We start from the raw sequence: 14990 nt of genomic DNA, 5'->3' as shown, positions 1-14990 counted from the left end.
GCATTATTGAGTAATTCAGATTAAAATTTAAAAATAAGAAGTTTACCAAAACACCTGATTAATCCCCCTAGCGGTAATGTTGTCTTTCTCGTACATTATATGAAAATGTATTTTGGCCATAACTTTTGAGACCCTAGTTCGATCAAACCTATTTTTAATAGGGAACAATGGACCAACGTTCTCTGACGAATGAAACTTGTTGCGAGTAAATCGGTTTAGAGTAAGTGCTTAAAAAGAGTTAACACCATTTTGCTCACACATACAGACATTCACACACCGTACACACAGACATCACCTCAATTCTTCGAACTGAGTCGATCAGTATACAACACTATTAGTTTTTGGGCTATTTTAAATGCTTTTAGAGCGATTATATAGCTTCTACGTATACTTAGTACACGAGAAAGGCAAAAATGGGCAATTTTAAAATTCGTGTATCTTACAAAGTTGTGAATTTGGGCAGAATTTTATTCATGGTCCTCAAAGCTTAAGAGTTCAATAGTGTAGTGCATGATGTTTTACTGCGGGGTATTGCGGGGTACCAAACTGTTTTGTTCGTTAAATATTGCGTAAAATATGCTTTTACAAAAGTACTAAACACTGAATTCTGGACGGAGCTATCATTAGATTATCAAGCCTATTGCATAGATCTGTTTAAGAGCTTTGTAACGATATATAAATATGTTACTTTTGAGACGAAAACATGGCAAAGCTGTCCGTTTTCCCAAAAAACGTAAAAATATAATTTCTAGGAGGGGCTAGTTTGAACGCCCCCCACCCCTCCCTAAAAAATCTAAAAAATAAAAACCGTCCTGATTATAGAAATATAGGTTATTAGCTGTGTATTCATCACATTTTACCCGCCCAAATCGAAAATTGGCCTTTTGGTAGTTTTGGCCACACCTTTATATGGGGCTGTCCTATTGTGGACTGGATGAAATACCACTTGTCATAAGACAAGTTTGTACAATCCCATTTAATTCACCACTTAATTGTATCTTGACAGATACGTATTTCGACCTCAACAGTAAGGTCGTCTTCAGTGTCTCGTACTTGACTCGACTTAGTGGTGGAGTTAAATGGGATTGTACAAACTCGTCTTATGACAAGTGAAAACATTCCACTAAAAAGCGTGTAAAAATTTTCTTAACAAAATGGATGAAATATTCAAGAGCTTTAACTCCATAGACAATGCATATTGAATGGTCGTTCCAATAGTTGGAAGTCGATTTTAATCGAGGTTGCGAGTCTTTAGCATCAAGGATGTTATCGATGATTTAGTAATTTGTGTTCGATCCACTAGTAACGTAGTTACAGCAATATTTTCAATAACTTAGACTAAATGATAACGAAATTTCAATAATTTAGTTTGAGATTTACTGCTACTAGCGCTATAACTCCGTTATTAGTTGAATTCTAACAACAAACCTTCAGGCAGAGTTGTAGAAAAACCTTCGCACTAGAAGTCCACCATACAACACATTTTGAAAATCAGCACCTGGAATAAATTATTGACAAACTACTAAATGATCTAACACAAATTACTTAACGATCGATAAAATCCTTGTTTAGCATGATAATCAGGCTTATCAGATGGAATCAGTGAAACGTGTAATTCAACAAAATAGCCAGAATTTGTCTGTGATATCTGCACCAGGGGCAGATACTTCGTACAGAAAGTGTGACATGGGGGTGAGCGGGATATAAAATGCTATTTTTTGCGTTACGTAATCAATGGTTCTTTCCTGCGGTGCGATTTTCGTTCAGAGAAGTCTCTGGAATGTTGCTTTCAGCTATGTGGGTTTTCTTTCCGCCAGCGTTTGGAGGGGAGGCGCTGTAGCCAGTGTAATGAAAGGTTTAGTTTCACATACTAATTTTCATACAAACTTGAACCAGTTTGTGCTCACCCAGGTTTTGTTCGATTCGGTTTTTGGAGAACACCCGGAGCATGGAACGGAATCGAGTGAGCGTGTTGGAGCTGGGTCGTTTTTTGAACCACCCTACTAATATTTTATGTTTTTTTATAAATACGACACCAATACTTTTACAGTATATGACAGTTTTTATTGTACCAATACTTTCAAAGCTTTGTTTTGGTACTCAACCCACCTTCACCTTAAATTGGCTCTTTGATTGAGTCTAAAGATCGAACTTACGAACCGACTAGTCTCTTAGTATTTTCCTAAGGAGACACTCTGACGGTCGCTGACTGAAATTCAATCTGACAAATAGTCTTGCATTCCACGTCGAGCATCCGTGCGAGACAGTTGTTTAGTCCACTTATTTACTGTCATTTTTTCATTCCGCTGTTAGGCATTTTTTTCAGATTTTTTACCGAAGCTTTCGATATGTAAGTGCTTGAGTGGATGTGGTGCTTATTTGTAGCAACTCAGTCGCCATTAGCAAAGTTGTTTCGTTGTTTCTAGCAAAAAAGACATTGTTTGCAATACTCTCCACGGCCATAACACACGTGTTGAAGCTTCAAAGAATTCAGTAGCGCTGTCTCCGTATCGTGTTGGGTTGTATGAATTCGACTCATACGATGAGTCTGGAAGTACATGCGGGATACTGCCTCTGACAGATCGTGTTGCGGAATTATCGCTCCGGTTCTCTGCGATGATGTTCTCAACATAAATCATAACAAGCCATGAAAACAAAACTATCGCACTTGTATACAAGTTGGAAAAAAACTGATTCGGATGAGGTACCCCGGGGCAAGTTGGACGAAAAAAATGCTAGTTCAGCAAATTAGTTAACGCATACTTAGAAAACAGGGTATGTAAGAACATTACCCATGGATACATCATTAAATACTTCCATTGTTGAAGTGTAGAGGTGTTTGCATTCATTTATTCAATTACAACCATTTTGGTAGTGCTAGAAATAAATTTACCTTCAGGGCCCACTTCAAACGGGGCAAGTGGGACCTATTCTGTTTTCTACTGTCGAACGAAACTATTTTGAGGAATGTAGATATACTGTTCATATTATTTCTGAATATAAGATCATGGATAGAGATTGATTGCATTTCGGACTTTATTATTGCAAGAAGAAAGGGATTATAATGTTAGCAGATATGAAAACAAGACAACAGCTGTCCGGAACATCTTTTGCTGGCGAGGATAGGGGATCTAGATGTCTATGAAGGAAAAATACATACTATTTGACAGTTAGGCACCACACATGCTTCGGAGAATATAGGGAACCAAACATGGGCGTAGCCAGGATTTCAAGAAGAGGGTTTTTTGGTCTTCTAAATCGTAGTTTTATAGTAGTTTTATAAAAACACATGAATATTAACACATGAAACCAAATCCAAACCAAATCAAAACAATAATGAATAAAACAATAATGGATTTAAAAATGCGTGATTTATTGCTCATCAGATATTTTTAAATAAAGTGAGAAAAATATAACGAACTTAGTATTCAGAAGGAATATCAAATCGGCTATAACAATTATTATAAAAATCTTGCATTCTTCCTTAAGTTTAAGAAAACTAGAACCATACATCTGAATTTCTAAACAAATCCTCTCTGAAATAATATTTATTATAAAATAGACAGAAAAATCAATATGCAAGCTTTCTCCAGGAATTCCTTCGACAATTGCTCCTGGCATTCTATCCGAAATTCCATCAGGGATTCTTAAGGAATGCCTCCAGCAACTTCTTCGGCAGTGTCTTCAGGAATTCCACCATAAATTTTGCCGGGAATTGATCCGAAAATTCCACCATTATTTACTCCAAGAAAATCTTCACAAACTTCTTTATAAGTTCTGTAGAATTCCCTGCAATAATTCAAATAATTTCGTTTCCCATAATTTTTAAGAATAAGAATATTCCGTGGAAATTCCGTAGAATTGCCAGTAAACATTCCTAAGAATTTCACGAAAAATCTTCGAATTTCTTGTGTAAATTCCATAAAATTTTCCGTGAATTGTTTCGAATAATTTCTTGTGAAATTTCAAAGAATTTCTCCAGGAATTCCACCAGAAATTTATACAGAAATTATACCGAAAAATGAAATCAACAAAGGAATTTTCGGAGGAATTCCTAGATTAATTCGCAATGAAATCCTGAAAGAATTCCGGTGGAAACTTCAAGATTTCCACTGGGAGATCCTCCAGGAGTTTCTCCGAAAATTCCTCCAGGAATTCTTCCAGGAGTTCCACCGGCATTCCACCAAGAATTTCTCTAGGATTTCCTTCGAGAATTATTCCGGTAGTTCTATCGGCAGTTCCTCTGAAAATTCTCAAGGGAGTTTCTTCAGAAATTCTTCCAGAAAATTCCTTCGAGAGTTCCTCCGGGAATTCAACCAGCTATTCATCCGGGAGTTTCAACGGAAATTCCTCCGGGAGTTCCACCAGAAGCTATTCCAGGAAATTATTCAGGCTTTTTTCAGGAAATCATTTAGGCTTTCTTCAGAAATTAAGCTGGAAATTCCTCCCGAAGTTCTTCCGATAGTTTCTCTGGGATCTCATCCGGGAGGTCCTCTAAGAATTCTTCTAGGAGTTCCTCCTGAAATTCCTCCAGGAGTTCTTAAGGGAGATCTTACGGGAAATCCTCCGGCAGTTCCTTCGGGAATTTCTCCGGGAGATCCACCAGCAGTTTCTACGAGAATCCCTCCGGGAGTTTCACCTGCAGTTTCTCCGGGTGTTTTTCTGAAAAGGAACCCCCGGAGGAACTCCCAGAGTAATTTCCGGAGGAGCTCCCGGGGGATTTTCTGTAGGAATTTCCGGAGAAATTATTAGAGGAATTCTCGGAGGAACTTTTGGAGGAATTTATTGAAGAACTACAGGAAGAATTTCCGGAGTAAATCCTGGAGGAACTCTCGTAAGAATTCTAGGATGAACTCCCAAAGGAACTTCCGTACGAATTCCAGGAGGAACTCCTGGAAGAATTCTTAAAAGAACCTCCCGGAGGAATTCTCGTAAGAACTCCCAGAGAAATTCTCCGAGGAACTTCTGGAGGAATTTGTAGATAAATGCCTAAAGAAATGCTAAATGAATTCCTGGAAGAAAGCCTGATTGAATTCCCGAAGGAACTACTGATGGAACTTCAGAGTTACATCCGGTGGAATACCCTAGAGGAAGAGAAAATAAGTCTGAAAGATCTTCCGAAATCCCATCTCCCGTGAAATTCCTATCACGTATCGTCCAGGAATTCCCTGTTAAGTTCCTGGAGGTATTACCGGAGAATTTCTTGGAAAAACTCCTGGAAGAACTCCCGGAGGAACTCGCACAAGCACTTCCGGAAGAATTCCCACATGGAAGTCCTGAAATAATTCTTAGAGAACTTCCTAGAGAACTAGAGAACTAGAGAATTTCCGAAAAAATATCTGAAGGAATTCCCAGAAAAATACCAGGAGGAATTAATGCAGAAATTCCCAGATGAAATCCTGAAAGTATTCCCAGATGAATTGCTGAAGATAATCTCTGCGGATTGTTCTGAAAAAAATTGTGGAAGAACTCTTGGCAGATATCCGAGAAAATTCCGAGTGAAGTCCGGAAGGAATTCTAGTACACTTCCGCGGAAAATCTCCCGAGAAATTCCTGGAGAAGTACCTGAAGATACTCCTGAAAAAATACCTGTAAGAATTTCTGGGGAAATACTTGGACGAATTCCAGGAGAAATTCATGAAGATATTTCTAGAGGATTTCTTGAAGGATGTTCTGTAGTAATTGCGAAAAGAATTCCAGATTGGAATGCTAGATGATTTCGCTATTGAATGTTTGGAGGCATTCCTGGAAAATTTCCTGGAAGTAATCCCGGAGGTATTAAAGGAAGAGTTCCGAGAGGAATGCCCGGAGAAGTTCCTAGAAGAATTTCCGAAGGAATTTCTTATAGATTTACAAGTGAAATTATGAAGCTAAATCGAGTATTTCCGTCAAAATTTTTGAAGAAACTTCTGGTAGAATTTTGGGAAGAAATTCCGTATGTAGTCTTGACGGAACTCTAGAATGCATGCCTGAAGGAAATGCCGGATTCTTCCTGAAGAGAATAGCTGAAGAAATATCTAGAAGTAAATCTTCAAGGAATTTCCTCGTGAATTTCCCAAAAAAAATTTAGTGGGGGGTTTCTAGATAAGGAGGAATTACAATTACATGAGAAGGATTTTCGAACGATTTTCAGAGGAATTTGTGAATAACTTTCCGGAGGAATTTAGAAGTTCAGGGGAGCTTCTAGAAGGATTTCAAGGAGAATTTATGAGCCCAAAATGTTTCGAGTTGTTTTGAACTTTCATATATTATGGATCCTGGATGCCCTAATAAGTTTTGGGATTTTTTTAAATTTCAACCACCTATTTCTGTATATGATTGGATCGTAAAGTGCACATGTTTGAGGGAATTCATTTCAGTACCCGTTCCATCTTTACACAATTTACGCCCCCTGCCCCCCCCCCCTTGGCTACTCCCATGGAACCAAAGCGACAATCTTTATCTGGTAACTAAAATATCTTTTGTACACGGAAACAAATGCATGCCCACAGGCATGAATAAAAAATCATGAAATCATGAATCAGGTCAGTTCATGAAAGCATGATTATAATTCATGATTTCAGGAACATTATTCACGGTACTAGGCAATACTCATCAGTCGACAGTATGCATAAACGGTTATACTTCGAACACTCCATTCCCAGAACTAAGAACGGCTGAGATAGCACGCCGGACTCTCGCTCAGTACACTCGAGTTCCAATCCCCTGTTGAACTTTTTTTTATTCTGTCGATCTTAACAACCAAATTGTAACGCATTGGTTGCGTTACGCGAAAATAAATCATGAAATCATGATATATATATATTCATGGTGTATTTTCATAGCATGAAAACACGACGGATTCATGGAATCTTGAATTATTTTCTCATTTCTGGGAACGGATTTTCACCCGTGTATACAGACATGATAAGTGAGAGATTTTCTCATTCTTCTTTGGATTCAAACCCTGGTTATCAATCTGTTGATCATTGAAAACTTTGAGAAGAACACCAACAAAAACAAAAGAACTGAAGAACAAAAGGGACTGGAAATTTATCACTCGTGCACTCGGATTGGAAAAAGACAAACAGCAGCGCCGACCAATCGATTCCAATCACGGATTGAGGAGACCCAAATACACAAACTCCAACTGATTTAGGAATATAAAATCATATGCGTTTTCTGGAACATCAATTGTAAATATCTTAAAAGATTTATTGTACGAAGGACACAAATAAGCAGGATTGGAGTGGTGCTGGTGAAGCAAGGATGTGAAATACAAAAAAAAATAAGACAAATTAGACAAAGATGACAAATACGACACCCGAGGTGAGCCAACCTACACAGAAAAAATAAAGAACCTAAAAAAAAAGTTTAAAGCACTCATTTTTGAGTACGAAGTTCAATTTTTTAACTCAATATTAGCTAGTTTTCTCACTCCCTCTCATGAATGATATTATAAACAAACAGAGCTGCATCGACCCAACGTGTGCTCCTCCGTGGAAGAAGCTAAATTTGAGTTGTTTTCATCATAGTCTCGAGTGAGTGAAAATAACATAATTTTGAGTTGGTGAAACTTCATAGTGGGTGAAAATACAACACGGGAGTAAAGGCAAAGTACTCACCGGATTTTTTCGCATTTTACTTATTTTTGGCTTCTTCCACGCAAGGGCAGATTTGAGTGAAAAGAACCGTAAGGTGAGTTGTTTCGCAGTTCCGTGTAGGGCTGAAAGCCTCGCAAATAAAGATAATAATAATAAACAAATACGACAAGCACGACAAATATTTGAAATAAGACAAATTCCTCCAGCAATTCCTCCGTATGTTCCAACAGGAATTCCTTTGGGAATTTCTCCGGATATTTCCTCAAGAAATCTTCCCAAGGAAATCCTCCGGATATTATTTAAGAAAATCCTCCGGATGTCCCTCCAGAAATTCAGGAGTTCGTCCGGATATTTTTTCAGGAATTAATCCGAATATTCCTCCAGGAATTCCTTTGGATATTTCTCCAGGAATTCCTCCAAATATTCCCCCAGGAATTCCTCCGTATGTTCCTCCAGGAACTCAAAATATTCCTCCACGGACTCCTCCTGATATTTCTTTAGGGATTTCACCGGATATTCCTCCAGGAGTTCTTCCGGATATTTTTTCAGTAATTACTCCCGATACTCCTCCAAATATTCCTCTAGGTATACCTCCGAATATTTCTCCAGGAATTCCTTAAAATATTCCTCCAGAAATTCCGCCGGATATTTCCCTAGGAATTCCACCGGATATTCCTCCAGGAGTACGTCCGGATACTCCTCCAGAAACTCTTTTGAACATTCCTCCGGAAATTTCTCCAAATAATCCTCCAGCAACTCCTCCATACATTCCTCCAAGAACTTCTCAGGATATTTCGTCAGGAATTCTACCGGATATTCCTCCAGAAATTCCATTGGATATTTCTCGAGGAATATCTCCAAATATTCCTCCGAATGTTCCTCCAGGAATTCCTCCGAATATTTCTTCAGGATTTCCACCAAATATTCTTCTAGGAATTCGTCCGGATATTCCTTGAAAAATTCTTTTGAATATTCCTCTGGATATTCCTGATATTTCCTTAGGAATCCATTCGGATTCAGGAGTATCTTCGGATAATTCTTCAGGAGTTTCTCCGAATAATTCTTCAGCAATTTCTCTGAATATTTATACAAGAATTCTTTCGAATATTCCTCCAAGAACTCCTCCGGAAATTCCTCATGGAATTCTGTCGGATATTTCTCCATAAATTTCTTTATATATTATTCTTTCAGGATTCCTGAAGAATATCCAGTGGAATTCTTGGAGAAATATCCAAAGGAACTCCTGGAGGCATATCCAGAAGAACTACTGTATGAATATCCGGATAAAATCCTAGAGGAATATCCGGAGGAATTCATGGAGGAATATCCGGACGAATATCTGGATAAAAATTCGGTACGCTACAAATGGCTACAAACGATTCTTATCCATAATGTAGGAAATTAACTTTGTTCTATCTATGTATGATGGCCGTGATAAGTTATACTGGTGGTTACCTCCGACCAATATCTGTGTACAAGAAAAATGTAGGCAATATCGGAAAAAATGATCATAACTGATATTGCTATAATTTTGATATGAAATAAAACTGGTCATAGATACACTTTAGTAAAGTTATCTTATTATTACACATGTTGTTTCAAATAACAACCATTGATATAATTCAGTTGAAATTTTGAAATGCATTGGTGCATTACCCGATCACCAACAGGTAGGCAATTACCTTTGTTGTTGGTTTATGTAACAAATAATTGTATCAACGTTTATTATAATGTCGATATAAAGTCACCAGTTAGTGGGAATTTTGTTATTTTAACAACTAATTAACCAAATTTATACCAATTTTTGTTACAATATTCTTCTGAAATAAATAACTCCCCTAGTTATAATTTTGTTATGCATTTCTGGTCGGATCCGGATTGGCAGTCCTACGCTTTGATAGCAATGCTAACTGTTTTGCAGTATTGGTCTTATGAATCATCAAAAAAATTAAAACAATTGATCAATAAAATTGTTGATCCTCAATTGGCCGTGGTTCTGCCAAATGTCACCAAGCGCTAACACAAATTTTCACATTTTCTGGCCAAGATTTCGATTAACATATTTAAATTTTGACTAATTGCATCGGATATCTCTCAAACGTGCATAATTGAGGATATCCTACAACAAAGGCATAAATGATTTGATAAAAAATTATTTCCGTTTTCCTTTTTCAAACAAAATATCACAAGTCAGTCAAAACGCCGGTTGGTGCGGTTTGGCAAAAACACCCGACCAGTTGTGGAAAAGCAATACAGAAGAATTTCCAATGGAGATTCTCAAGTATTTCCTATTTAAACTCTGGAGATTTTTCATGGATATTTTCCATGATGATTTTTATGAATTTTTGAATTTTTTGGAAAATCCAGTAGAAAATCTAAAGCATTTCCTTTGTAAATTCCGAATTCCACTCCACAGTTCCAATACCCGGTTATTTTTTAAACGGGTGGGTTTTAGTTGATTACGACCTTTACTGTTGATGAAACTATGAGTTAACCCCATGAAAAAAATCACAAAAAAAAAACAAAGAAAATGCAGATGCTATTTAAAATGCTGTGAAAAATCAGGTTACCCGGGAAACTAAAGAATACCAACCGTGTAAAAAATATTGGGTGTATTTTTTTTTCATTCACTAGAATCCTTCGGTTTTTTATTTCAAAAATATCTATATGAACGTTTCGTGTGAAATTCTGAAATTAGGCCGATACAAATATTTAAAAACTATTTTGTCTCCCTCCACCTCGGATTTTTTTTTGCCAAAAAATAATATTTTGAGGGGGCATATCCTCATTTTGAGGATTTTCAAAACATTCTTCAACAAATCCGAGGAGTTTTTATTTATTTTCTTTCATTTTTATATTTCTTTTTTTACTTCCCCCCCCCCCCCTTGACCTTTCGGAGACCAGTAAGACAAAATGTTAATTAAATATTTGTAACGGTCTTAAGGTTAGGGTTAGGTGTAGGTTAATATTAAAAAAAAAAATAACAGCTAAACAATCAAACTGCGTTTCGTTCACGGAATCCAGCAAGACTAATTTTTGTTTCAAATAAATGAAAAATGATTCACATCCGTTCTATTTCATTTCGCATTTCGATATTTTTTTTGTACTTGGATAAGATTTATCTCAATAATTCATTATCATTATCAGATCGGAAATTCTTATCTCAAAATTTCCCATCATAAACATCTTGACAGTCGACGTGCTTCTTGCAGTAGTTTGGTTATTTCGAGTCTCATTTTATTGAGTCAAATTTACACATGTGAATAGCTTACTATTGAATTCTGTGAAAATTCTCATAAAAACACTCAGTATAAAACAAATTGCAATGGGTAGGTACGTGATGCCATGGAGACCAAATGCACAAGAATTTATACCTTCTCAGAAGAAAAACACTTTGCTACACAACGGCAAGGGGCTCCCAAATCCATTTGTCACTCGGAAAACCCGACGAAAACACCTGATGGTAAACATCGCTCCTCCACCTCCTCCTTATTGCCCACCTCATCTTTATCGTAAGTAGGTATATTGTGGAAGAAAGCAGAAAGGACGTCAGCTAACATAGTTGCATCCCACCAGACGCTCTGTTTCCGACATTCCTTCACGTACACCCGCACCACGTAAACGCAAATGTAAGAAAAGCAAAATAGCCACCCATAAATCACCCTCGATATGAAACATTGCTGCTGACTTTAACTGCTAGGTGTAGGTATGCTTCGTAGGATACGGAAAGAATCCAGCAGTAGTGGATATATCAGCATCAGATGCTTTCGCACGAACACCGACACACACATAAAAGGAAAGGCTGAATCTCTCTCACGTCCTCATCGCTCGGATCCCAACCGGCATTATGCTGGGTATCATGAATGCATAAACAGACAACTATAGAATGGTAATTGAACCCTCTTCGCCCGTCAAAGACTTTCTCTATTCATATCACCCCCATGTACTCGATATGGCTTTTCATAGATCAGATTTATTTACCCCTGGGAACCCTCTTCTGATTCCAATATATGGCAGCGTCGATGATGTTGGTACCCCGAATGAAATCCACTGCCACGATGTTGGCCGTGGGTCCCAACTCTTCGAAGTACCACTTGGTAACAAAGCGATTGACGGAGTCGGCCATCTTCCGCAGGCCACCGAATCGATCGGTAATAACGCCCCACGGGTCCGGAGTGAGCTCCGCCATATCCGCCACTGGACGGTGCGTGTATCCGTAGAAATGCCGCGCGTGAACCTTAAACAGGTAACTCTTGAGCTGTTCCAGACTTTGCACGTCGCCCCACTTCTGTTCGACCGAACGCCAAACCACATGCGGGTACGATCGAACGGCGTACTCGTGGTCGTAACACAGAATTACCGTTTTATTTGCCGCCCAGATATCCGCCAGGCGTCCGGACCAGGTAATGGACGGATCCGCCATGACATCGTGAAGAGATTCGTTTAGGAAGTTAATTAGCTTATCGTGGACGTCGAACTGTTTACCAAACCCAATCGGAAACTCCTGCACATCAAGTATGATGATTTCGTTGGTTTCCAAAGCGTACTCCCGAACCTGGTCGAGGATCTGTTTCAGGGGATGCAATCGGGTTATTCCGTGATTGGCCCAGAACTGCGGATTGGACACCTGATAGTAGCCCACCCGGAGATCAATATATCGCACTCCCTGCAACAGCTGCTTCCGGATGTCATCGTCCTGCGTGAGTGAGTACTTTGTGACAATATTTTCCTGGTAGTTGGAGCTCTTCTTGTACGAGGCTGAGTCGTGCGTCCCCGGTATGAACAGCTCTCGCATTCGGAATTCGCCCACATGCGACCGCAGATCGTTCATCCAGGTGGGGTAAAGTTTCATGCAGTGCTCAGACAGTATGGTGCCGTTCGCGTTGATGAAGTACGCATAGTACCCGTAGCAGCTGGTGGTGATGTCTGCCTGATCCAACCACTCGCGGTTGTAGATTAAATCTGGAAAATTAGAAGACGTGAAAGGCAGTTAGTAACACATGTCGTGGATGGTTGAGTCATATCGCTAATTGGACAAGATTGCCGTGACGTGCGACTATAATTAGATGAGTCCGCCGCCAGACACGGGTGTGATTCACGGCTACTCGCCAACGGTTGTTGGTTGGTCTGAGTCAGATAGTTCCCACGGTGCAAATTTAGAACCATCCTGTCCGTTTGTTTAATTTGCATAATTTGCATCCAATTCAATTAAATTTTAATGTGACTATGAAAACGACATAGATAAAAACTCTGTTTTAAATCCAATCAGGAACATTTAGCCAAACAACAAACAATGGACCGTTAGTTCAACCACACAATCAGCAGAAACCTGCAATCACAACATGGTGGGATCGGAGTTAATTAAAAACTCATTGGCTCCTATTGAGGGGTGCATCGGAAGCAAAAAAAATATTCTGATTGTTCTCTGTCGTGGGGTGGCGGATGAAAAAAATCAAATGAATTAAAAATTGCACCACAGTAAATAAAACCTGCCTGTATCGTAATTGACGTTTGTTTTATCGCATCATCATTGATGGTTTTTAATAATTCTGATACTTTTTGTGTGGCCGACTTTTGCACACGTGTACTCAGTGCGAATTAATGATGCGGTGATGAATAAATCAGTTGAATGCATTCAAAATTGTAAACGGTACTCTCTGTTAATATTGTTCCATTAATTGTTCTATGTAGTTATTTCTTTTCGCAAAAAAGAATAAACGAACATTGAACAGTCCTTTAACTGTATGGTACGTGTCCATTTCTGGGTCATAACCGTCATCTCGCTCGTGTTCTGTGCAATAAAGAAGCTTTATTTAACAATGTTATACAAAGGAAAGATGGTTTTACAAAATACAACATGAAGCACTTCTGTACTTCTAAATAGGTATGTAGTCATGCGAAATTAAAGGATAAGAGACTTCACTCATCAATTACCCCTAAAGATGTGATTCCAATAACAAATTCAGATAGTACATACGTCCGCGAGCGTCTGTTCGGAAAAAGGGCTAATTAAAATATAAAATGCTTTTCACCCTAGAGTATACACGCAAAAAAAGCGTTCATGAATTCGTGAACTAACGAGTTCACGGTGTATTTTTCCGTGAACAACAGTCATGAATACGAGAACACAGTCACGTTTTCTGGAACGTTCTGAGAAACGTGACTGGTGTTCCCGAATCCATGAATAAAATCACGGTGTATTTTTGCTGGTTCACGAATTCGGGAACGCTTTTTTTGCGTGTATGCATGTAGAGGTTTGTAGGAAGGTTTATCTAGTGATTACAAGTACTGTAGAGTGATTAATAAAACTTTTTAGAAAGTGCTCGTTCTGTAGGAGAATGGCTGTTCCACACAAAAATCCCGACAGTAGCACTAAAATTGATCAATACTGGTGGTGAAAGCTAGTTCGGAATAGCCAGTATTGGTGATCGGTCGCAATCGTCGGTAAATTTCGTGATACAAAACTTCCAAAGAACAAAACCACTTGAAACGGCTCCCGAACTGGGCGTAAGCAGAAGTTTACTGACCGTCACACGCGCATTATTCTCCATGAAGATGGGCAAAATCCCAAAGTAATGTGCCCCTGAGTTTGCCGAAAACTTCTCTCGCCAAGGTCAGTCCGCAAACAATTCGGAACGTAATGGATATCGTGGTTGCAATTCGCTGAAGAAGCTATCCAATGTTCATATCTACTAATCTTATGGACAAGCAACTGGAGTATGCTCAAAATTAGGTTCTGCAGCATGACGTCACGAATTCATTCGGTCCTCGTCAAATGAACTTTTTTAACAGTTCAGTAGTACTTTCCACTGATTCCGACGAGGACTCCGATAAGAGTCGAGTTCGTGTTTGGTTGACTGCCCCTGAGTCCAACAAGAAGTACTATAATCTGTCACCAGATTGAGCTTACGTACAGACGCTGCAGAACCTAATGAGTTGCAAAAGTTCTGGCAGAATATCATTTTAATGAAGGAGAGAAAATGTACTGGTTAGGGTATGGCGCCTACCAACTACAGTATTGGATAAAAAAAATGCGTCCGGCTGTGGAGCATAGTGGTGGTCATGTTATGGTTTGGGGTGATTTCAGTCACAACGGCACCCAAAACCTAACGCTTATCAATAGTTGTATGAGCCGTTTCATTTTTTTGAACATCTTGAAGCATACCGGATCGAAAGGAAGCGCCGTTAAATTGAGTCATAGATTCAATTTTGAAATTGTCAAAAACAATGGAATAAAACATTCTTTCAACCTCTTCAAAGAGTAGCTGCTGTACAATGTCAAATCAAAGCTTCCCCATCCTCTTCAATGCCCAGACATCAACCCCCTTGAAAATCCATTGGGTACTTGAACAAAAAGTTCGAATTGACACGATTCAACTTTAACTACTGAAGAAAGTTCTCATACAA

At 38.7% G+C, this 14990-nt stretch overlaps 1 protein-coding gene across 1 annotated transcript in view; it reads right to left on the bottom strand.

Moving 5' to 3' along the window:
- Positions 1-11536: 11536 nt before the first annotated feature.
- LOC134214450 (PI-PLC X domain-containing protein 1) overlaps positions 11537-14990 on the bottom strand; it is a 28203-nt gene continuing 24749 nt past the window's right edge. Inside the window, exon 3 of the mRNA XM_062693818.1 lies at positions 11537-12545. Within this exon, the coding sequence (XP_062549802.1) occupies positions 11557-12545 (989 nt within the window). The 3' untranslated portion in view covers positions 11537-11556. The remainder of the gene's footprint in view (positions 12546-14990) is intronic.

The sequence above is a fragment of the Armigeres subalbatus genome, chromosome 2, assembly GCF_024139115.2.
Source record: "Armigeres subalbatus isolate Guangzhou_Male chromosome 2, GZ_Asu_2, whole genome shotgun sequence".
NCBI classification, from domain to species: domain Eukaryota; kingdom Metazoa; phylum Arthropoda; class Insecta; order Diptera; family Culicidae; genus Armigeres; species Armigeres subalbatus.
The sequence above is the reverse complement of the archived record's forward strand: the minus strand, read 5'-3'. Positions and strand labels throughout refer to the sequence as shown.